Below are 23,029 nucleotides of genomic sequence, written 5' to 3' on the forward strand. Positions count from 1 at the left end.
CTGGAGCTCTATCCATTGAGCCATCTAGATGCCCCCTATTTAGAGTACCAACAATGAAATGAGTGTTTCTAGGTGGTCTGAAAACGATGTGATTATTAGCATTTTTTCCTTCCTTTTCCAGCATTGATTCCTCAACATTAATAAGAATGAAAGGGGGCGGCAAGGTGGAGCAGTGAATAGAGCACCGGCCCTGGAGTCAGGAGGACCTGGGTTTGGATCCAGCCTCAAACACTTAACACAAAAATTAGCTGTGTGACTTTGGGCAAGTCACTTCTTAACCCTGATTGCCCTCCAAAAAGCAAAACAAACAAACAAACAAAAAAGAATGAAAGGAAGCTGCACAGGACTGGGCACCATTTACATTTTTTCTTTGTCTCATGGATTGCTATGACCAAATAATTCATGAGCCTCTCTACACTCTGTAGTCTCTAGGCTGACCCTCAGATAGCAGACATGGTCAGTTGGTGGGACTGTGCTAGAACGTTTTCTAGCCTGGTAGAGTTGGTATTCTACAGGCATTGCCTTTGAGAATATTTTTGAGAATAATTACTGCCACACTATAAGGAGGAATCAAAGTAGGACTTTCATGGAGGTTTTGATTAGTGAACAGTCTTCACTCAAGTGCCAGGTGGAAGAGGTCCTGACATAAGCTGTTGCCTGTATCAGCCAAATCATAAAACAGTATGCCCAATCAAGGTACCCATTTTTGCAAAGGCAAAACCCACTTATTGATAGCTGTCAATCACTTATTTTTTTTCTTATCCTGTCCTTTCAGTGTTCCCTCTCATTTTCATTTTCTGTTGTATATCTATTATAGGGTACATATTCATGAGAAGAGTTTTTCATCATTCTTTTTTTTTTTTAAAGCAATGGGGGTTAAGTAACTTGCTCAAGGTTACATGGCCAGTTATTTCTGGGTGTGGTGCTAAGTATCAGAGCCTGGATTCGATCCCAGGTCATCCCTATTCTGGGGCTGGTGCTCTTATTCACTGAGCCACCTGGCCGCCCCTCATCATTCTTGCTCTCTGAATTTGATGTGACTAGTTTTAACCATGTATTTGAATTTCTCAAGACAACTGAATTAAGAAATTAGCTTACATGATAGAGACTGGCTCGCATCATCTGGAATTGATCAATTAGTTTCTTATGTAGAGGGCGCATTTCTGGATGAACAAATTTCTCATGAACTGCTAGGCCCACTCCGAGGACATGGACCTATTTCAAAAAAGATGAAAAAAATTAGCGAATCATAATGAGGAAGAGGGAAGCCTTCCTCCAGAGGCATGCAGTGATCATATACCTTCCCAGTTTCCCAGTTAGATTACGTTACTTAGCACTGGCCTAATGTAACTATTTGTAATTGAACTAGCTGGACTCTAGTCTTCCTTACTAGTGAAATACTGAGAGGTACCTGTTCCTGCATGAGCTCCTTGAGTTGTGTAATTTTCTCTGCATCCCCGGGGTGCTTGGTAATATAATCTTTATCGAAGAAAGCCTGCAGGAGGAGGGAGAGACAGTAGTCAGTGATAATATCCAACAGGAAGATTCCCCCCTCCCCGTTTCTTTCCTCCCCCACCCTCTACCCCTACCCAGTTCTGGGTCAAAGAGTTTTAACTGGCAAGGTTTCTGGAAACATGAAGTCAATCAATAAAGGACACTCCAAGCTTCAGTCTAGCCTTATAGTCTCCAGGGAAACATAGAGTAGTATGTACTCTCCAGTCAACCTTTGCCAGAAAACCCAATTGGAAAGACAGTTAAGATACTTGACAGAAACACTTATCAGAGAGTCCCAGCCTGCAGTGATTTCCCTTTTTGGCTTGGGAGCTCTAAGCTCTGAGGCTTCTTCTCCCTGTTTAACCCCCCCTACGCACAGTGGGGTTACTTTTAGATTCTTGGCCAGGAAGGAGTGGAAGAGCCCTTGTGAGCCTGTCAGGGCTGCTCCTGTGTCAGTCTGAGTGATCACTGTTTAATAACACAATGCATTGGTGGCAGACCCTGCTAGCCTTTGGAAGGCATAGCAAAGATTGGAAACCAGACGCTGGCCTCCCACACAAACAGGGCAACAGACTACTACTAGGCTGGCTCTGCTTCCCGTGTACCTCCTGGAGGCCATTTAACATTCTTCCATGACTAAATGGTTTGCCAAGCTGTCAAAGAGAAGTGAAAAAAATAAAACAATCTACCCTGAGGAATGAAAGTCCTTTCCTGTGACCTGCTCTGTAGGCCACAACAAACAAAGAAGGAGGGGGCAGCCATGTGGGGGAAGGTCAGCATTTAGGGGCCATAGCCTCACCGAGCAGCTTTGCAGTTAGCTTGGATTATCTTGGGCTATCTTTGACAATCTGGCAAAGGCCAGTTCCTAGGTCTCTGAGGAAGAGAAACAATTAGCCAAGAAGTGGCTTAGTTAAAACTATTTGTTTTGTTGAATAACTCTTGAATTAAATATCCAGCAAAGATACTATCTCAGGGACTACGCTTTGACTAGCAAGACCTTTCTTGATGCTTCCCCACCCCTCTCCACCCCCAGTGGTCACTGCCTTCCTTTTGATATTATCCTGTATTTACTTTGATTTGATTTTGTACATATTTATATGAGTATAGTTTATTTCCTCCGATAGAATGTAAGTTCCTTGATGGCGGGAACTGTTTTATTCTTGTATTTTTTTTTTTTTTTTGCTTTTTGGAGGGTGATTGGGGTTAAGTGACTTGCCCAAGGTCATACGGCTATTTTTTTTTTGGGTGTGTGTGTGTGTGTTAAATGTCTGAGGCTGGATTTGAACTTAGGTCCTCCTGACTCCAGGGCCGGTGCTCTATTCACTGCACCACCTAGCCGCCTCTATTCTTGTGTTTCTATCCTCAGTACCTAGTTGAGCAACCTAGTTACTAGTAGGTTAACCTAGTTACAGTAGATTTAGTTACCTACTATGTGCTAGGCACTATACTAAAAAATCAAATAACGATTGTTGATTAATTAATAGGAAGACTAAGCTGGATCACTAGTGCGATGCTATAATTTTTTTTTTTTTTACTTTTTTCTTGAATCTGCCTGGATTTGATGCCGCTGCCATGCACAACAGCACTGGGGAGAACTAATGTCTACAGACTGCTCACCTCCTGGTATCGGGCAATGCCACCATTAACAGCAGCATCTATGACTCCGTTCAGGCACATGCTGAGCAGGTTAATATTGCCATGCATTTGCTTGTGCTGATACTGGCTGATCAGTGTCCGAAGCTCCTGGTTCTTGTTCTCAACAACTTGTATGGCATTTTCCAAAGGGCTCACTTCAACCTACAGAGCACACAGAACATGGCTTCATCCTACTGAGATTTTATAGACCCAGACCCAAGTACCATAAGGAACCTTATAAGATATCTAGAATGACCCCTTGCCCACTGCAAGGATCCTCTCCTTCTAGAAGCTCTGCTGGATGGTCATCTGCCCCGTGCTTGAACACTCAATGTGGCTGACTCATGACCTTGCAGGTAGCTCATTTTGGAAATCTGTAGTTCTTCAGAGGCTTTCTGAACTAAAGGAAGCATTTCTTTAGCTGTTCCCAGTGCCATAGAGGAAAAGTCCCACGTTACTTAAGTCTAGGTGGTACCCAGAAGCAAATGGAATGGTCATACCTGCCTTTGGAGTGGTAATATTTGGCAAAACTTGCATTTGAGCCTCAGTTTTGGAATTATTTCTGGCATTCAACATCCTCAAATACTAAACACTTTTCCCTTTCAATTTGTAGAAACTTGCAAATAAGCTTTTTTAAAATGAAAACTTAGCATGAGCAAACACATCAATTCACCATCACTGTTTTATGTAAGTGAATTTATCCTCTCATAGGTTCTGCAGTGTCTTGTCCCCTAATTACATTTGTTTAATACAAAAACAACTTGCTTCAACCACTTAGAAGCAACGCTTGGGATAAAGCTGAATCACGTAATGAAGCCCAACCACAAGCAGCACTGTCATTTACCAGCTCTCTTCTCTCCACTTCAAACCATCGAGAGATTCCAGGTAAACTGTGGGTCAAGGTCAGAGTGGTGCGCTCAATCCACAGGCTCTGCAGGGGACAGAGGAAGGGCAGTGGCAATGAGGCAGATGGAGTACACCCTATTCTCAATCAAATGGAATTCACATATTGTTAACAGCCTTTTACCAAGGAATCTGAGGACTACCAACTTCTCGAAAACTTGGGGATTGTCCCCAGGGATCTACTGAATACATCTTTCAAATTTCTGACCTTGTTCCTCACCCTTCCTACCTTAAATTCATTGTCCTTGTCCTTTGGACCTTTATGGAAAGGTCTGTCATACCGGAACTTCTTAACATTGTTGACACGATAAAAGCTCTTGATTCGATCAGGTACTCGGTCCATCTGAAGGACATCCACATAATCTGGAATTGGTGTCACTGCATAGATCTGCAAATCTGAGATGGGCAAAGTTCAAGGAAACACAGACTTTCCAGAGAATAGCTTTTGACTATCATCATTGAAAGAAGAAAGATTTAGGTATAGTCAGCCTGGGCTACTTCTTTTTGTCACAATAAAAAGTATGAAGGCAAAGGAGCATATTTCCTTTGCTCTCCTCTCTCCTTAGGGCTTCTGGGTCCTTAGCTATGTGTAGAAAAGCCTCAAGAATGGCAAGAACCAAGGGGCTCTGCCCAAAGCTCTTATGTTCTTGGGAACTTTGATATGATGGACTAGGCCTAGTGTCATGCTCACCCAAGTTAATAATGGTGGCATACTTTCCAGGTTATTCTGAGAAGAGTGAAAATGGAGAGAATGTAGATACATGCATCATGGAGGAGAGGAAACAGAGAATAGGCCTTCTTTTCAATTGTTGATAAACTGTTTTTACTGGCAAGCAACCTTAAAGCAAAATACTGTTTGGAGTCCTTGCTGGTAAAATACCAGATGGGAGGCCACTTGCCCTGCCTTCTCTGGAAAAAACCTGCCACAATTTTATCAGCTGCCATCTGGCTCTCTCCACGGAGGCTGCTAAGCAGTGTTACTGTGCCTGCTGCATGTTCATTCATACCGAAGATTTTCACCATAGGGACAGAACCCTACCACTACCAATCTGCCTTGAAAAGGATGGTAAAGAAATCCTCACAAATAGGCGTGGGAGGAGAATAATTTGTTGGAGAATATGCTCTCTCCTGACCAACGGGGTGGATAACTTACAGACACACAGTGTGTATGAAAGGAGTGACTGGTCAGTCGTGAAGATAAAAGCCAAGCAGCATGGGCCAAGTTTCTTTGCCCCAGCCATGCCAATGATCATCCATTTCTTCTTATGTTGAGCAGCTACTCAATGGTAAGGTAGTGCTAACATCTTTTCAGCTTGGGATGATAATTGTGCCAAATGGAAAGCTCAGTAATATGGGTACACTGACTGAAAACTTGTGTAAGACCACCAAAACTAGACAGCAGACAGAGAGAACTAAGCCCTCCTCTCCCAAGAACTAAGAACATTGTTTTTTTTTTTTTTTTGCTTTTTGGAGGGGCAATTGGGGTTAAGTGACTTGCCCAAGGTCACATGGCTAGTAAGTGTTAAGTGTCTGAGGCCGGCTTTGAACTCAGGTCCTCCTGACTCCAGGGCCAGTTACCACCTAGCCGCCCCTACTTACAGCAACATTTTACTCCCTTGGGTTCAAAGGATACACTGGGCATCACATTGCAAGATGGAGTCATCTGGGTGGTTGGGATGCTGCATGGCTATCGCATGGGGGAACTCACTAAGCATCCTCTGTTGAAAGGCTTCCAACCTCTCGTAGTCATGGCCCCGACAGACGTACTCCTTATTCTAAAAAAAAAAAAAAAAAGGACAGCAATGAGTCCTCTGCTTCTCTGAAATGTCTCTTTTCATCCTGAAACCTTTCATTGGCAGAGAACTCCTTTGTAAATGGATTAGTATCTCACACAGTTCCCACACCAAACCCCACAGATCTAGGGATCAAAGGCACCATCCAGTCCCATGTTGTCCTTTCACAGATGAAGAAGGAGGCCTGCAGGAGGTCACACAGGCACCAGGTGGCAGATGTGGGTGGAGGCTGGGCCTCAACCAGGAAGACTCATCTTCCAGAGTTCAAAATGAGCCTCAGAAGCTTGCTAGCTTGTGACCTTGGGCAGGTCACTTGACCTTTGTTTGCTTCCGTTTCCTTATCTGTAAAATGAGTGGGAGAAGGAAATAGCAAACCACTGCAGTGTCTTTGCCAAGAAAATTACTAATGGGGTCCCAGAGAGTTGGACATGACTGAAATGACTGAACACCACCACCACCACCATGTTCTATGCCTTTCTACCTCCATGATTTTGTTCACATTATTCTCTACATCTGGGATGCTCTTCTCCCCAGCCCTTCTCTCCCATTATCCAAGGCTCCATTCACATGCCATCTCCAGGAAGTTTTTTTGATCCTCCCATCAGGACTTGGTTTCTTCTTCTGAGCTATCCCTACCCTCAGCCATCTCATCCCACATTTCCCAGCACTTTGTTCCTCTCCTCTATACAATCTGCTATTGATGATAGTTTTTTTTTTATTTTTGGTTTTATTTCTTCTATCATGTTGTAAGCTTCCTGAAGACATTACTATGCTTTATCCATCTCTTTTCCCCTCAGTGCTGGGCACAGAACATAGGGTACTTAACAAATGAATAACTTAACGGACAAACCATCATTGTTTTAATAAATGCTTCTTTTGGCATTGCATTCTATCAAGTGGCCCTGGCTTACAGGCAGGGTTTCATGTTGTTCACTTTGGAAGATGAAGTAACAACTGAGAGGTCTCTTTCTCCTTGTGGCATTTAGGGTCATAGGAAAATGGTCAAGTAGGGATCTCCTTGGAGCCAAGGAATGTGCTTCCAAGACCATGCCACAACCATGAGAGATTCATAGACTCTCAGAGCTGGAAGGGAGCTGGGGGAGGGGATTCATCCAGTTCAACCTGTAGTTATACAGAAATCCCTTTGGACAACATCTCTGACAAGTAGTCTTCTTAGGCAGTCCAATCAACTTTTGGAGATTTTTCCTTATATGAAGCAGAAATCCATATTCCAACTTCTATCCATTACTCCTAGATCTGCCTCCTGGGTCCAACTAAGAGAAATCAAACCTCTTTTCTCCAGGAAAAGTTTTCAGCAACCATTATGTCCCTTAGGAAAGATATTAAGAATTTTCTATTAGTTTTCAGGTTATATATTCCCATATTTCCTCAAGCAACCCATGGATGGCATGATATTCCAAACTGGCTGCCCTACTCTGGATGTGCTCCAATTTGTCAATGATTTTCCTAAAATGTGGTGAGGTATCTCTTAGTATGTCACTCTGTCCAGGAGTCTTCCCAAGACAGGAGAGATCCTGCTAACGTAGGGACCAACCAGATATTAATCCAGGATCTTGCAAATATTTTACAGAAGACATTTCCCAAATCAGCCATTTAGGAGATATCCCCTTGTGATACTCTTAACCTTGTCAGGACATTGAATTTCCAAACATTTGTCATTTTCACTCAGAGAAAAGGAAGAACACTGAAAAGCCTGGTCTAGAGGACTAAAATGGTTAGAATGGGATACGAAAGAAGGGGGAAAATAAGGAGGTTAGGGAGAAAAGCAGCTTCAAATTATCATTGGAACATGTGAACAGTAAATTTCATAAGGCTCTTGCTTGATGAACAGACTGCTTCTCTGATTCCTTCAAGAACTGGAAGCTAAGGACATTGCACAAAGTCATTCATATCACAGATGTATTCTAACCCCTCAGTAGGCACTCTTTAATGATACTAAACAAGATAAGCTGGAATTCCCTCCTGTTTCTAGATGAACAGATACTTATAAGGATATCCTTATAAGGATAAGAGAGGCAGTTTGTAGGAACCAAGCTGGTGGTGCTAAAATAATGGGCTGTGTCCATTCCTGGTGATGGCAATGGTGGTGGACCAATATAATCTCCATGGGTAATATACAAGAAGCAGAAGGGCACATTTCCTAACCTTGGAACCATCAGTCACACCTCCATACTCTAGAGAGTCTCACAGGCAGACAAATCTAAGCAGGTGCAGCTGTTTTCACTGCAGAAAGTATGTTCTCATTGTGACATATTTCCTATGCTGTATCATCAATCCTAGAAGCCGATGAAATGGAAGATACAAAGTGTGATGAGACCAAGGAGATATATAAAATCCCTAGCTTTCTCTTGGTGTGGAGAGGGTCTGGTTGGAGCCTGAATATTCTGACATCATTTGCTGAGAGAATTGGAGGCGTCTTCATTTTGTATGGATTCTCTCAAATCAGATCTGCACATCCTCATTTTAAAAAATAATTCACTGAGAGTAGCTTACAGAAGGACATAACCCAGATTCTGCCTTGGGGTCTGCACTGCACAAAATTAAACAAGCCCTGAAAAATGGATTTGTCACATTTATGTGAGCCTGAGTGGTGCGGAAGGCAGGCTGGGCTATGAGAAAAAGATGATGTCAGAGCCCTGGGATGACCAACAGGTTGAAATTTCTGGGTAAAATTTGGTTTCTGGTGCACAAGTTGTGGTGATAAAGTTGGAGGAATAACTGCTAAGCATATTTGCAAAAAAAATAAAAAAATAAAAAAAACAAAAATCCCACGATGAAAGCTGAGATAAGGAACTAGAATCTATTTTGTTGGAATTTCTGGGTAAGCTTGTTTGAAATGCATCTTCACTCAGTCTTCCTTCTCATTGGTCTACATTTCCATTGTTATCATGTGATCTGAGGCTTACGCTAAATAAACCATTTCAGGAATTTTTATGCATGATGGTCATTAGAATGAAAAGGGGAGGTTAAGTTCTCCCGAGGAGGTTACTTTATTAATTCCTGCCTGCTCTGCTATTAGAAACAAGCTGTGGAATATAATTAGAGCATTAGTGGGAATTACAGTTAGGTATGACATGCGGGCTGTCACCGTCAAAAGCACCAATGGCCATGCTAACTCTGCTGCTAGTTAGCAGGAAATGTTTATTACAATGTCCTTTTGAAATGCAGTAAGAATTCTTGCTAACAAAAGACCAGCTTTACTGTGGGTCCAGAGGCTCTTCCTTCTCTATTTATAAACAATACTCTTTTGCTCATTGACTAAAAATATTCCCCTAAAAAATGCAAACCAAAAATACAAATTTCTAGGAGGGATAATTCCTAGTTCTAGGAGGGATAATTCCTAGTTGACTCTCTCAGTCATGGGGAGTCTCCCCATCACTCTGGACAGAGAGCTTGATCTGAAAGAGGAAAGCTTTAACTTGAATTCAGTGGGATTAATTCAATGCTTCAGATATAGCTTTGTTGCCAATGTGACTACATAATCGAGGTTTCTGAGAACCTGTTCCTGCTGGCTGCCTTATTTGAGAAGAAATAGGCTGTCTCCCAGACCAGTTGTTTTCAAACTTATTTGACCACTCACAGGGATGTGCTGTAGCCAGCTCTAAGTAGCATTATTAAATTTTCATTGTGAGAATTTGCCTATCAGAAACCAGCATTCACTACAGGTCAGGGCTTCATTTATTGTTTTATTGATTGTCTAGACTTAAGAAAGCATTAATAATGCAGATTAAATTTATAAGTGTATGCATATACTTTTTTTCTTTTCCAGAGAGTCTGGTTGTTAAACATTTACTAGCACATCTATGATTACACACCTTTATCCATAAAATATTTTTGAGTATGCACCTCCAACATATGAAAATTTATTTATAAATTATATATATGTACTACGATTAGGTATATTATATTGCATTTGCAAAACTAGGAATTAAAAATGAATAAACTATTTGAAGCTTTATTTTACTTAGTAACAATACAAAATTTCTACCACTTTATACACACACATATTTTAGTGAGAGTTATATGAATGTACTGCTGTTGTTCAGTTGTGTCTAACTGCCCATGACCCCATGTGGGGTCTCCTTGGCAGAGATACTAGAGTGGTTTGCCATTTCGTTCATTTTACAGATGAGGAACTGAGGCAAACAGGGTTAAGTAACCAACCCAGGGTCACAGAGCTAGTAAGTGTCTGAGGCCGCATTTGAACTCAGAAAGAGGAGTCTTTCGGACTCCAGGCTGGGTACTCTTTGCAGTATGTTGCTACCTAGCTGCCCCATGTGATTCAATAGGGGCAGGAATAGGGCCAGGACCTGTGATTTCATTGGTACAAGGGTGCTCTTAGGTAAGGAAACTCCACCAATGCAGGCTAGCATTTTTTTTTTTTTTTTGCAACACCATCTTTGGAGAGTTGCCAAAACCATCAGGAGGGTGACTCGCTCAGTTTCACACAGCCAAGAAGTGTCAGAACCAGGTTTTCCTGATTTCCAAGTCACTTTTTTTATCCAGTATGTGATACTGCCTCCATGACCATTTGTGACATTCTGAATATTATTTTGGAAATTCTTGATTAACATTTTACAACTCAGTGATTTGAAAGTCTATCAGTTTATTTTGATACTTAATTTTAGTACTTAAAAACACTTTACAAAGTTGTGCGTATACCAATGGAAGACATATTAACATTAGTCATACTTACTAAATTATCACACTTGTTTTTTCATTCCCCTAGGAACCTTCCATTGCCCCCCTCCACAAAGTTTTTTGTTGAAATTTGGCTGGTGGACTTTCATTTTCCATAATGTAAATCAGTTGTTCTTATAAACCAATTGAAAGGTATTGCATTTTTATCTTTTTAAAAAAGGGTTCAAAACATGTTGACAATCTCTTAATTTGTAATATCTTTAAAAGAGGTTACAAAATTCTGTTTCCAAATTTTAAAAACATGCAGCAGATCTCTTTTAAAGGTAGCTTTGTAGAGTGGGGCCAGAGCATTGGGCTGGGAGTCAGGAGGATCTGGGCTCAAATTCTGCCTTTAATAATGTTTGTGTGACCTGAGGCAAGTCACTTAACCTCTCTGACCCTCAGTATCCTTATCTGTAAAATGATGGACTTAGACCAGATGGTCTCAATAGTCTCTTTACAATTCTAGATTTATGTTCCTATGATAAAAAGTTTATAGGTGACACATTTATATATTTTGTGGCAATGTAAGCTTAGTTTTTAAATGTTTAAATGTTTAAATTTTGATGGCTTACTACCATCATTAGCTAATATTTCAAGATCATTACTAAGAATGAGGTTTATCAATTATAATAGTGGATGTGACTCCATATTTCAAAAAATCTTGATAATTTCAAAAAATCTTTGGCCAATTTCTTGCTATATTTGATTAGACTGTCAATGGTTGTAGTTCCCACTGTGACTGCTGTGTTAGCAGTATGTAGGCTGTGTCAACTGTGTTATTTTCTTATTTGTTTATGCTTGCAGTATTAGTGATTCCTTTGTAGGAATATTTTAAAGTCCCTCGTTCATTTTACAAAAACTAATTTAGTTAAAACTAGTTAACATAATCCTCACATCCACTTAACCAACCACACACACATATATGTTGTACCTCATAGCAAGATTCTGAAAGTTAATTAAGTGAGAGTACCACTATCAATCCTTCTAGGTTATGGAATTCTTGCTCTTACATTAGGAGACCTCACATAACTTACATGACCATCTGACATATAGATCAAGTGACGGTGCCAGGATAAATATTTATAATAAATATTAGCAAAGTTTATTTTCAAGATAAATATAAATGGAAGTTATAATATTATCTTCCCACATACCAATGGATTGTCTTGTACATCCTCCATTTTGGAGATCACTGTGTTTGACCATATAAATTATCCAAAATAACCAGTACAAAGCCACCATACCCAAATCTCTACTGAGAGGTGGTGCTAAATAGGGAAGATGGGCTGCCAAATTGCTGCCATCAGCACCAAGTCCATTATTTATTAGGTTTTCTTTTATATTCTAGCTCAGTCTTCTAAGAGAAGGTGAAGAAAACAATGTCATTGTAGAAGACCGAGACTGACCAAAATATACAGTCCAAACTGAGGCCAATTCCATTGATTTATTGTGTCTCCTCGCACCTTAAGGTCCCAGAGGGCACAGACTGTGTCTTTTGTGATGGGTTGTGTAGTACTTCTCATGTGCTCAGTGCCCAAGAAACATACATTTCTGGAGGTTCTAGGCAAATGACTTTAAGACTTGGAAGGTTTTCCAAGTTTGGATGTTATTCTCATGTACTGACTCATTGATTTAAAACTTGCCTCCTAGGGTTTCAGTTAATTTGGTGACATAACAACCTTTTAAAGTTCCTGATCATAACTGAAAAGTGCAAGATGTTAAAGCAATAGAGAATAGCCAGCCTGGTGGAGATGGCCCCACATGCATCCTGAGGCCTTCCTTCTAAGCAAATGCCTAGTGGAATTTAGGAGGAGAAGAGAACAAGGCTGGATAAAATCTGTTTTGATAACATTAGTGAGAAATTCTTTAAGTCCCAATGAGATTCTGTGATAACTCACCCGGAGGAAGAAAGGGAACTTTCTTCCATAGAAACCAACTCTGAAGAACTCAGGCTCCAGACGTTGCTGTTCCATGATATTATCATAGTAGGTTGCTTCCATTTTCTGTGAATGGAAAAATTAATGAGCTTTATATATACTTAACCTGTCACTTTCCAAATCTTGGTGTACAACCAGTTTTTACAGCATAAAATCCTTGATATTTTTGGAAGGAAGTATATCAGCCATACACACAGAATAATAGCTCACATTTCTATAGTATTTTTACACAAGGGCTTTTCTCCTTGAGGATTGATGAAGTCATTCTTATCCTGTTTGGTCCTTGACTGCTCACAGCTCAGCCCATAAGGAAAAAAGGACAGTGCCAGAGAACACAAACAGAAATCATTTGATAGCTATATAATTTGAAGTGACTTTTCTATACAAAAATCTGGCTTTGGACTCCTATTCTCATATATGTAAATCCTACTGCAGCTCTCACTTGGGCTGGTGGTGACTGAGAATCATTGCCTTCCTCCCCTTTATTCTTGGCCTTTGACATATCTAAGCTCCTCAGTGTCCATTTGAAGTCCTCTGGCTGTAGCTGCCTGGTGATGGGGATGAGAACAGCTCAGCCACTGGCCTGTCTGATGTATAATTTATTCCTAGTCTTGGGGGAAAACTGTTTTTAACCTCAAAAGTTTGATTTATGTACCTTGATATATAGTATTTCTGTTCATCAAGGTAGTAGGAGAGGGGATTCAATCTCAGCTGTCCTAATTTCAAGCACAGGAAAACTAACCCCAAGCTATGTTGGAGGACAACACAGATCAAAACCCTGGTTCCTTCATCATCACCCAACTATTCAGGTGTCTTAAATTAAATACAAATTCATTGTTTAAACTAAATCCGGACCCTGGAATTTCCCTTATAGAAAGGACCAAAGGGCCTGACGCTAACTTTGAAAGGCAGACGGACCTGTAAACTGCTGATTCTATTCTTGGCTTCTGCTGGCCTACATTTGGCAGCCCCTTCGAAGAAGTGAAACATTTACTTCAACTTCAGAAAGCTGTATTTTTGTTGTTGGTTACTCCTTCCATTCATTTAGATTGTAACCCCCCAGAAGACAGATATTGCCTGAGATCTGCTGATTGTTTAATGGGGCACCAGAATTGAAGACTTGTGCTAACAGTCAGAAAATAATTCATCCACCACAGGTCTCTAAATCCATGAGAAATTACTCATATTGCCTAAAGGGTACCAAAACACTTTGGGCTTCGAAGATGGGAGCAAAGTTCAGGGCATCTGAAAATTCCTTCCTAAATTTGGAATTTTGAAATTTTAAAATATCATTTCCAAGTTTAAAACAAAGTTTTATTGATGACCTTTTTTACATAGTCATTTTTCATAGTCTTCACTATAGTAATCTCCCAGTATATTGACCCACCCTGCACCTAGTAAACTAGTCCCTTTAACAAAGGAATAAAGTGAAGCAAACCCAGTCAAAACCATGGTCACATCTGACAGCATATACAATAGACCAAGCCTGTAGCCATTACTCTGTACTGAGATCAGGGTGAGGATAGGCGACCTAGTGTAGAGTTTGGAATACTGAACTTGGACTAAGGGGACCAGAGTTCAAAGGCCTGCTCAGCTATTTACTGTGTGAGCTTGGGAACTTGTCTACCCTCTCTGCATCTCAGTTTCCTTTTCTATAAAAAGAAGAGATTGGATCTGGTGGCCTCTAAGAGCTCTTCTGGCTCTAAAGTCTGGAACTGAACTGAATACTTCAGATGAAAACAGCAGAGGAGGGCTGTTGTCTTCCTTGTTATGGATACTCTATTTTCCTTAGTGCTACTTAAGGTCATGGACTACTAAATCAATTTCAGCTTGTGGTCTACTAAAACCTCCAAATCTTTTTCACACAAACTTCTATATGTCATATGTGCATCTTCCTGTTTTTCATGTGAACACAAACAATCAGCTTTACAAATAGGAGAATTTACATTTATCCCTGTTGAACTTCATCTTGTTAAATTTAGTCCAACATGCTGGTCAAGATCCTTTGGGATCCTGGTTCTGTCATCTGGTGTGGTTGTTATCCCTCTTAATTTTGTGTCCTCTGCAAATTGGAAATGCACACCCCCAATTCATTGATCTGAATCTTTGGAAAAACTGTTTAAACAGCAGTGGGTCAGCCACAGATCCCTGAGGCTCTCCACTGGAGACCTTTAGCTATTAGTGACTACTCTTCCTATCCAGCAGCCTCCCTAACTCCTGTCATGTAGCCCATGTCTTTCCATTTTTTGCCAAATGTTTTTGCTAAAGTCTGGGTAAACTCTACAGAATCCTCTAAACCCCTTGGTCTAGTAACCCTACCTAAGAAGGAAACGAGGTTAGTATGGCACAGCCTGGCAGAATGGCTAGAGCACTGACTTTGGAGTTAATAGCAATTGAGTTTGAATCTCACCCCACTTTCTAGCTGCATGACCCTGAGGAATCAGTTAACTAATACATGCTTCACTTTCCTCATCTGTAAAATAGGGAAAGTGATAATATCTATCTTACAAAAGAGAGGAGGTGCAAAGATCAAATGCGATTATGGATGCAAACTTTGTTACCCTTAAAGTGTTATAGAAATGTGAGTTGTTATTAAAGTAATGCTGAATCTTGTGATCACTGTTTGCTTTTCTGGAAGTTAATCAACCACACTTTTCTTTGGGAGGGGAGAGAAAGGATTGAAATCAAGCCCAACTTATAGTTGAAGGCTCTACATTTTTTCTTGCATTTTCCTCAAAGTAGGGGCATTTGTTCTTGTGTAGTCTTGGAGCACCTCTCATGATCTATATGATTTTAAAAGATCACTGACAGTGGTTCAGTAATCACATCTGTCAGTTCTTTCAGTATCATAGGATATAATTCATCTGGCCTGATGACTTGAACTAACTAAGGTTAATGAGGTACTCTCTTATTATCTACCTACTTATGTTGGGGTCCAGTGGATAAAGTGCTGGGTCTGGAGTCAGGAGTTCAAATCCAACCTCAGATACATACTAGCTGGGTGACCCTGGGTAAGTCACTTTGCCCTGTTTGTTTCAGTTCCTTATCTGCAAAGTGAGCTGGAGAAGGGAAGAGCAAATCACTTAAGTATCTTTGCTAAGACAACCCAAAATAGGGTTGTGAAGTATCAGACAAGATCAGCAAACAACTAAACAGCATCTATCTTGGATTTCAACTCCCTATTAGCCATTTTTTTCTGTCCTTTCTTATCCAAAGATTATCGTTCTTGTCAGAGAAGACAGAATCAAACAAGAGTTAATTAGTCCTATTTCCTTTCTGTTATCCCTTATCACAATCTAGCCATCCATCCACCCTGACCAGCTGTCCTCTTCTTCTCCGATTCCCATTTTCTATATGTCTGTTAAATATATTTTCAAACTAGTGAACTGGAATCAGGATTGGGCCTGTGATTTTACTGGCATAGAGAGCTCCCAGGGAGAAACTTCCTTCTGCTGATGAGGGTTGCTCCTTATATTTGACAAGTGTATGAAAAAAAATGATTAAGATGATGATGATTTTTCTCATGGTCTGAATCTGTGACTTCACTGGTGCAATGAAGGGATTCCCTTACCCCTTCTAACAATATAGATCAGCATCTACTCTTCAATTTAATAATCTTAGAGAGATATTCCAAGCACTGAGAGGTTAAGTCTAGGGTCACAAGGCAGTATGTATCAGAACTAGAACTTGGGTTTTCTTGACTTTGGATTCAGCCCTCTTTACTCTGTCATATTATCTCTTAATAATAACAACAACAATAAATGACAATAATAGATTGCTAATTGACTTAAAGCAGATTCTGGACCTAGTTTCTTAGATGTCAAATCCAAATTTGGCTCTTTCCATTATAACATGCAGCTTTTCAAGTTTCTTTCCCTGAAAATGGACACCTGAGGAAGGTATTCTTCAGGGTACATTTCATATGAAGTAATACTACATACCTCTTACATGAAGCCCTTCCAGCCCAGTCCTGCCCACGCTGTTCTCTCCCTTGTCTGAAGTTCTACTGGACTTGGAGTCTGTATTACAATTTGGGTTTTATTTGCATACTATTTTGTGCTGCTGGCTCTCATTTTTTTTTCGTGTGTAACAATGTTATCCCTTCTCCTCTGCTCTATCTCTCATAGCCTGTGATAACATAGGGTTAGGTCCATAGAAAATGCTCAATAAGAGAGCATTGAGACTATTTAACTGGAAAATTATTGACAGTTTTCTAAAGAAAAACTGCCCAGGACTGTGGTGCTTTTCCAGAAGTCTGTGTTTGTGGTCTAGAGGAGGGAAAGGTATATATTATCTACTTACCCGTATCCAGCTAAGGCTCTGGTAATCATAGAGGCTTTCATACTGACATGCAAGCTCTCGGCACAGTGGAATCCCAAATTCCCAGCTCTGCAACATAAACAGGTAGATGAATTCAGAACCGCAGAGAATCATATCAAGAAGAATAGGAAGACAGTGAGACAACTCATGTTTCCCAGATAATTGATTCCAAACTGAAATGCAAAGGGCTCTCTCTTTTTCAAGATTAACATTTAAGTTACAGATGTCTATCCCCCGATATAGGCCATGTATAACCAAGTAGAAAATAAAGGCCTATGATGTGTTTCATTGACTTATCCAGATCTCATAAGTTATCCTTTGGGATAACAAGAAGCACAAAATGGGGCCTTCTGAAAACTCTGACCTCAGGAGCCTTGTGGGAATGCCAAGTACTACAAAGGAGAGGAAGGCTCTGGGGCTGCATGTTGTTATGGTAACAAGACCATGAAAAGTAGCACGCTTGGCTCGGAAGTGGTGCTTGGTTCTATTTCCACCCTTCTTATGGAAGCCTGGGTCCCCTCTTTCTTAGTAGTGGAAGTACACCTGGAAATTTCCCTTTGGTCTTTTCTTTCCCATACTATTTGTAATAATAGCATCAAGGAGAAGGAAAGGCCTTAAGCACTTCATTTGGGGTTAAGTACCCCATAAATCCATGACAGTTTCTAGCCTTTGAAGAAAGTATGCCCTATAGATAAAAATTTCACAGCTATTTAGAGAAGATATAAATACACCAAAATTAGTTATAAATGTCCTCAGGCTCATTGACCCAACAAGTTTTATACATTTATACAAGGAAGATTAGTGGGCTTTTCCATTGTCAAATCAATGCTTCCCACTATGGAGTATCCTTTAGTTTCCTCTCAAGCTAGAAGTTGTATTTCCAGACAATGGCAAACCAACCACAAGAACAATTATGCGAGTTCTGGTTAAACAGTCAGAGTATCATACAAACATCCTGGTCTTTTGCCAAGAGCATTTTTATGGAGGACTTCTCACTTATATGATTTGTGAATGAAAATTTCATTGGGTATGAATGGCTTCTCTGCCTGAAGAGTTTAAATAGTAAAGAAGTCAGATGCTTGATTGCTATCGTTGTTATTGTTCTCTTATTTTTTGTCTAATGGGCATTTGAACTCTAATTTTAAGGCCTGACCCCAATTCAGAGGCCCTCGCAAAGATCTGCAATGTAGCTGAAAGAAGAATTATAAAGGTAGCTCGGCAGGAGCCAAAGTTATGGACAGAGATCTCAGTATTGGGGTTAAGCTATTAGCCATGGAGCTACGACTAGGTTACTCTACTAGCTGCTGTCACATGCAGGCCAAAGAGAAGAAGGGTGCTGAATGCCAACCATATGATGCTCTTTCACATGGACTCCTTCTGTGGCTACTTTTCGGTCAAGAGGCAGAAGCTCTTCTGAAACTCATTAAGTGAAATCTGATTATTTCCACTAGCTCTGTTGGTAGTCTTTAAAACTATGCCTACAAAGGACATAAGGGATATTTTCATCACAAAGAAGGCAAGGCTGATACAGAAGAGAATACAGAAAAGATTTCCCAGCAGATGAATGGCTGGTTAAGAAAATGGAATCCAAGAATGAGATTTGGATTTCTGACTTAAAATATAGGAATGATAGGGATGGAATGTACCTAACAAAGGCTAGTTAGAATGTGTTTGTCTTTTGTCTCACAAATTTCATTAAAGGAGCTTTAAACTAAAAAGGATAGGGGAAGGGAAAAAAATGCCTACATGTATTTACAAAGATATATATTATATATATGTATACATATAGTGCCATTTTGACTACTGTGTGTGTGTGTGTGTGTGTGTGTATATATATGTATATATATATATACACACACACACACCATAAAGAGAAGTTATAACATAGAAAGAATAGTTATTCAGAAGCTCACAGCAGACAGAATCCAAGAAAGGAACCAGTAGTAAAACTCATGGCCTCAGATGTTTATGCACAAAAACAGAAAGTTTAGGCAACAAGCAAGATAAATTAGCTGTCCTAATACAGTGTGGCAAATTAGATTTTACTAAGTTTCACTGAGAAAGGTGAGACCCATGACTGGAATGTGGCTTTGGATGGGTGTATTTTATTCAAAAGAAACAGGATAATAAAAATGACCTGAAGGGGTGGCCAGGTGGCGCAGTGAGTAAGAGCACTGGCCCCAGAGTTGGGATGACCTGGGATCGAATCTGGGCTCAGACACTTAGCACCCACCCAGAAATAACTGGCCGTGTAACCTTGAACAAGTTACTTAACCCCAATTGCTTAAAAAAAAAATTAATAAAATTAAAATGACCTGAGTCGGGGGAAGCATTTCATATTAGGAAGGTGTACCTATGTGAGGAAATCCAGGAAGCTAAGAGTGAAAGCATGGTGGAGACCATTTGGATGAAGATCAATGTTCTCTTGGTTCTGCTCATTTCACTCTTCATTGTTTCATGTAAATCTATCGGTTTTTCTAAGATCTCAAGGTCATTATTTCTTGTAGTACAGTAGTATTTCATCACAATCATGTGCCACAGCTTGTTCAGCCATTTCCATTTCTTTGCCACCACAAAGAGAGCTGCTACAAACATTTTAGAACATATAGACTCTTTTCCTTTTTTTTCCTAATCACCTTGGGAAACAAACCTAATAGTGGTATTGTTAGGTCAAAGGGTATTCCATATTGCTCTCCAAAATGATGAAATCAGTTCACAGTTCCACCAACAGTGAGTTAGTGTAATATTGTTTTCAGAACAAGTTTGAGTGACTAAGTCATTTTGACTACTATAAATACCCAAATTACCTACAAAGGACACATGAAGGAAAATGCTATTTGCATCCAGAGAAAGAACTGATAAATAGAGATATGTACGGAATGGTTCTATATGTATATGCATATTTGTTTCTAATAGTAGCCATCTGAGGGGGGAGGGAAGAAAAAAAGGGTAAAAAAGAAAGTTACACAACAACTTTATTATATATTTCAAAGGGATAGCAGGCTGTATTTAATAGATTTGCAGTTTCATGTACAATCATCGTTTTTTCCCTATTCTACTATGTTATGGAAAGGCTTGTTTTTATTTCTTAAGTTCAGAATAAAATAAATAAAATTAAAAAACAAAAGGTCAATGATAGGACAAACAAAAACTGTATTTTCATCTAAGTATGTTACAGACCACCTGAACAGAAAGTGGAGCTAGATGAGAAATCTGGGAAATAAACAGGAGGCAGGAGCATGATATAGCAGTGATGGGAATCCCCAACCGTCAAGTTATATTCTGGGGTTAGTTCTCTGCCAAAAGCAGAGGAGCTCACAATTTTTATAATTAGACCCTATAAGGGTCACTGATGTTATCTGGTCCAATCCCTCATTTCACAGTTTAAGAAACAGGCTTAGAGAAGTTTGCCTTAAATAACTTTCCTTAATCATAATGTCATTCAGAAAGTAAAGGATGAATTCTATTCTGGAATTGATGCTCACCAATGGGGAGGAGCTGACTGCTGGAGTGGCAATGATCACAACCTGGGTGAGGGGAAGTAACTGCTCCTTCTGAGGGTTTATGATAGAGGAGACACTCGGTGTCAGAAGTGCTGAAGTTCAGAACAAACTGGCTCATAAAAGCTCATCACAATAAAGGCTGCGGGTTTTGTTTTTAAAAATATCAGGAAAAAGAGCAAAATCAAAGAAAGGATAGGACTGTTATTCAGGGAGGAGAGGACGATGACCCATGACAAAGCCAAAGCAGGGCTGCCAAATTATCATTTTGCTTCTGTTTTCTCTGCCAAGGAGATTGACCTCTGGGCAAGAAAAGACACAGAAATGATGAATACTAAATTAATACTCAAGATAAGCAAAGAAATGTTGAGAGAACAGTTAATTGTTCTTGATGAATTCAAGTCACTTGGCCCAAAATGAACTTCAACCTTGGATACTGAAAGAAGTGATGACTGTGGTTACTTAGCCACTCCCAGTGACATCTGAAAGCTCAAGGGGGAGTGGGAGAGGAACCACAGAATTGGGGAAGGGAAAATTAAAAAAAAAGAAAAGAAAATGGGAATCTGCTAATTGTAGGCCAATGACTTGACTTCAGTTTCTGGGAAAATTCTATCATGTAATATTCAATAAAGATGGATATCTTAAAAAGCTCTGGCTATCTATTGGGAATTCTGTAAGAAAAATGACTGAACTGGTAGACCTTGAATCCAGTGATCCTTCTCTGGGCACCCTTTCCATGGAAGTCGAGATATTTATGGTAGTACTCACTACATAAGGCATAGCAAAACAGTATCCACTATGGTGATAGCAAAGAACTGGAAATAAAATGGGTGTCCATTAACTGAAGAATGGCAGGAAAAACACTGGCATGTGAATGTGATGGAATATTGTTCTGTAAGAAATGAGAAAAATATAAGGAATTCAGAGAAATATGTGAAGATTTATGTAAATCGATGAAGAATGAAATAAGCAGAAGCAAGAGAACAATATCCCTAGTTATTATAGCAACATAATGAAGAGATCACTAAAAGGAAGAGAGGAATTCTAAGGAACTGAAAAACTAGTGAAGATCCTAGAGAATAAAGAAACATCCATTCCCCTTCACAGCCTGGGGGTGGGGTGGGGGTGGTGCCCTACAAATGCCATGGGGTGCCCATTTACCTATCTCCTCCTTCTTGTTATGGTCTTCCTAACCAATCAGTCCCAGAGTCTCCTCAAACACACTCTGGTTGAAGATTTTAGTGTATAGCAACATCAGTAGAATAAATCATGATTTGGCAGATGAAAAATCTAAAGCCATTAAGTGAGGCAAAACTGGGGCAACCAGAATGGTGAAGGGTCCGGATACCATGCCCTATGAGCACCAAGTGAAGGCTCCAGGGATGTTTGCTCTGGAAGGAACATGAGAGTTGTCTTCAAATACCTGAAAGTCAGGAAGAGGTATCAAACTTGTTCTTGTTGGCCTCACTCTCTCCCACAGATGAAGCTCTTGTTGGGTTGCACCAACAACTCTGACTGTACCTCCTGGCTTCTCCTCTACTTGAGTTCTCTTTCCCCTCAGGGTGACTCCTTCCCCATAAAAGCATCTTAATTTTCTGGCATAAGTGACTTGGCTTCCTCATTCTAGGAATGAAATTAACCAAAACCTTTCCCAAGGGAATTAGTTGGACTTATCAAGTAATTCCTAAGTATGTCATACAGTAGGAATTGATCAGGTGGGCATTCTGCATGGGTTATATAGAGTGTGTTGTATAAACACATACTCAGAGAGAACAAAGAATTCAGTAAATGCAAAAGGATGCTAAGGGATTTGCATTTGTCTCAGAAAACTCCAATCTTCTGAGTTCCTTAATGCAAAACCCTGTCAACAGTAGTTGGATAGGCTTTATAATTCTTTGCAGATTACTTCTTACTCTATTTTTTCTTCCATTCTAATATTTTATTAACACTCAGGCTGCTCATGATCCTCCTTCATGCTCTCTTAAAAACTAAGCTGATAAGTAAGATTTAAATTTGCTTGTCTGCTTATTATTAGAGATTAAGATTGGAAAAGATCCTATTAATACACACACACACACTCAGGAGCACAACCAGATTGGTCTGCAAATATAGAACTCCCTCAATGATTGCTAATTGAAGGAAATGAATAAAACAAATAATCTAAAATTCACTTATGTAGGTACCTACTAATGTGCTCACCCAATTCCCTTCTCACTGTGAATGCAATGGCCCCCCAGAGTGTGTTTGAGGACACTCTGGGACTGATTGTTTAGGAAGACCATAACAAGAAGGAGGAGATAGGTAAATGGGAACCCCATGGCATTTGTAATGTGAATTCCATAGGCATGGATGAGAGCCTGGTACATACACTTTTGTATTTATGCTTCCATGATATCACCCTGGGTACAGATCATAAGCTATTTATGCTTCCTCATCCTTGTTCACATTTTCCTATAAATCCCCCACAGAAGATCCATCCAATACATTACAAGTCTTAAGCTTATCCAAAGACCCAAATGAAGTAAATGTGATTTGAATTTCAAGAAAACTCTTGTTAGCACCTAGCTAATTGTTTGTATCATATACACTAAAGATTCCATCCAAACCTGAAGGGCTTTTGTGAACACAGAGGAATCTCCTATGTGGTGGGAGCACCAAGAATTCATCCTCTATTTTCTAATATCTGGGCAGAAGTCATTCAACTTCAAAATTTCCTTTTTTTTTCAGGTCACAGTATTCTTTA

The 23,029-nt window shown here is 39.9% G+C and overlaps 1 protein-coding gene across 4 annotated transcripts in view; it reads right to left on the minus strand.

Moving 5' to 3' along the window:
• The window catches only part of DOCK3 (dedicator of cytokinesis 3), a 520,915-nt gene that overhangs the window by 30,918 nt on the left and 466,968 nt on the right, over nucleotides 1-23,029 (minus strand). For all 4 annotated transcript variants that reach the window (XM_069095615.1, XM_069095614.1, XM_069095613.1 and 1 more), the window contains 8 exons: nucleotides 16,769-16,855; nucleotides 12,428-12,532; nucleotides 5,666-5,807; nucleotides 4,262-4,428; nucleotides 3,974-4,060; nucleotides 3,112-3,291; nucleotides 1,412-1,495; nucleotides 1,099-1,215 (listed from right to left, as the gene is read on the minus strand). In XM_069095615.1, the coding sequence (XP_068951716.1) occupies nucleotides 1,099-1,215; nucleotides 1,412-1,495; nucleotides 3,112-3,291; nucleotides 3,974-4,060; nucleotides 4,262-4,428; nucleotides 5,666-5,807; nucleotides 12,428-12,532; nucleotides 16,769-16,855 (969 nt within the window). The remainder of the gene's footprint in view (nucleotides 1-1,098; nucleotides 1,216-1,411; nucleotides 1,496-3,111; nucleotides 3,292-3,973; nucleotides 4,061-4,261; nucleotides 4,429-5,665; nucleotides 5,808-12,427; nucleotides 12,533-16,768; nucleotides 16,856-23,029) is intronic.

This window comes from Petaurus breviceps, unplaced genomic scaffold, assembly GCF_028583685.1.
Source record: "Petaurus breviceps papuanus isolate PSGF00001 unplaced genomic scaffold, PetGlider_PUasm1.0 227, whole genome shotgun sequence".
Classification (NCBI taxonomy): Eukaryota; Metazoa; Chordata; class Mammalia; order Diprotodontia; family Petauridae; genus Petaurus; species Petaurus breviceps.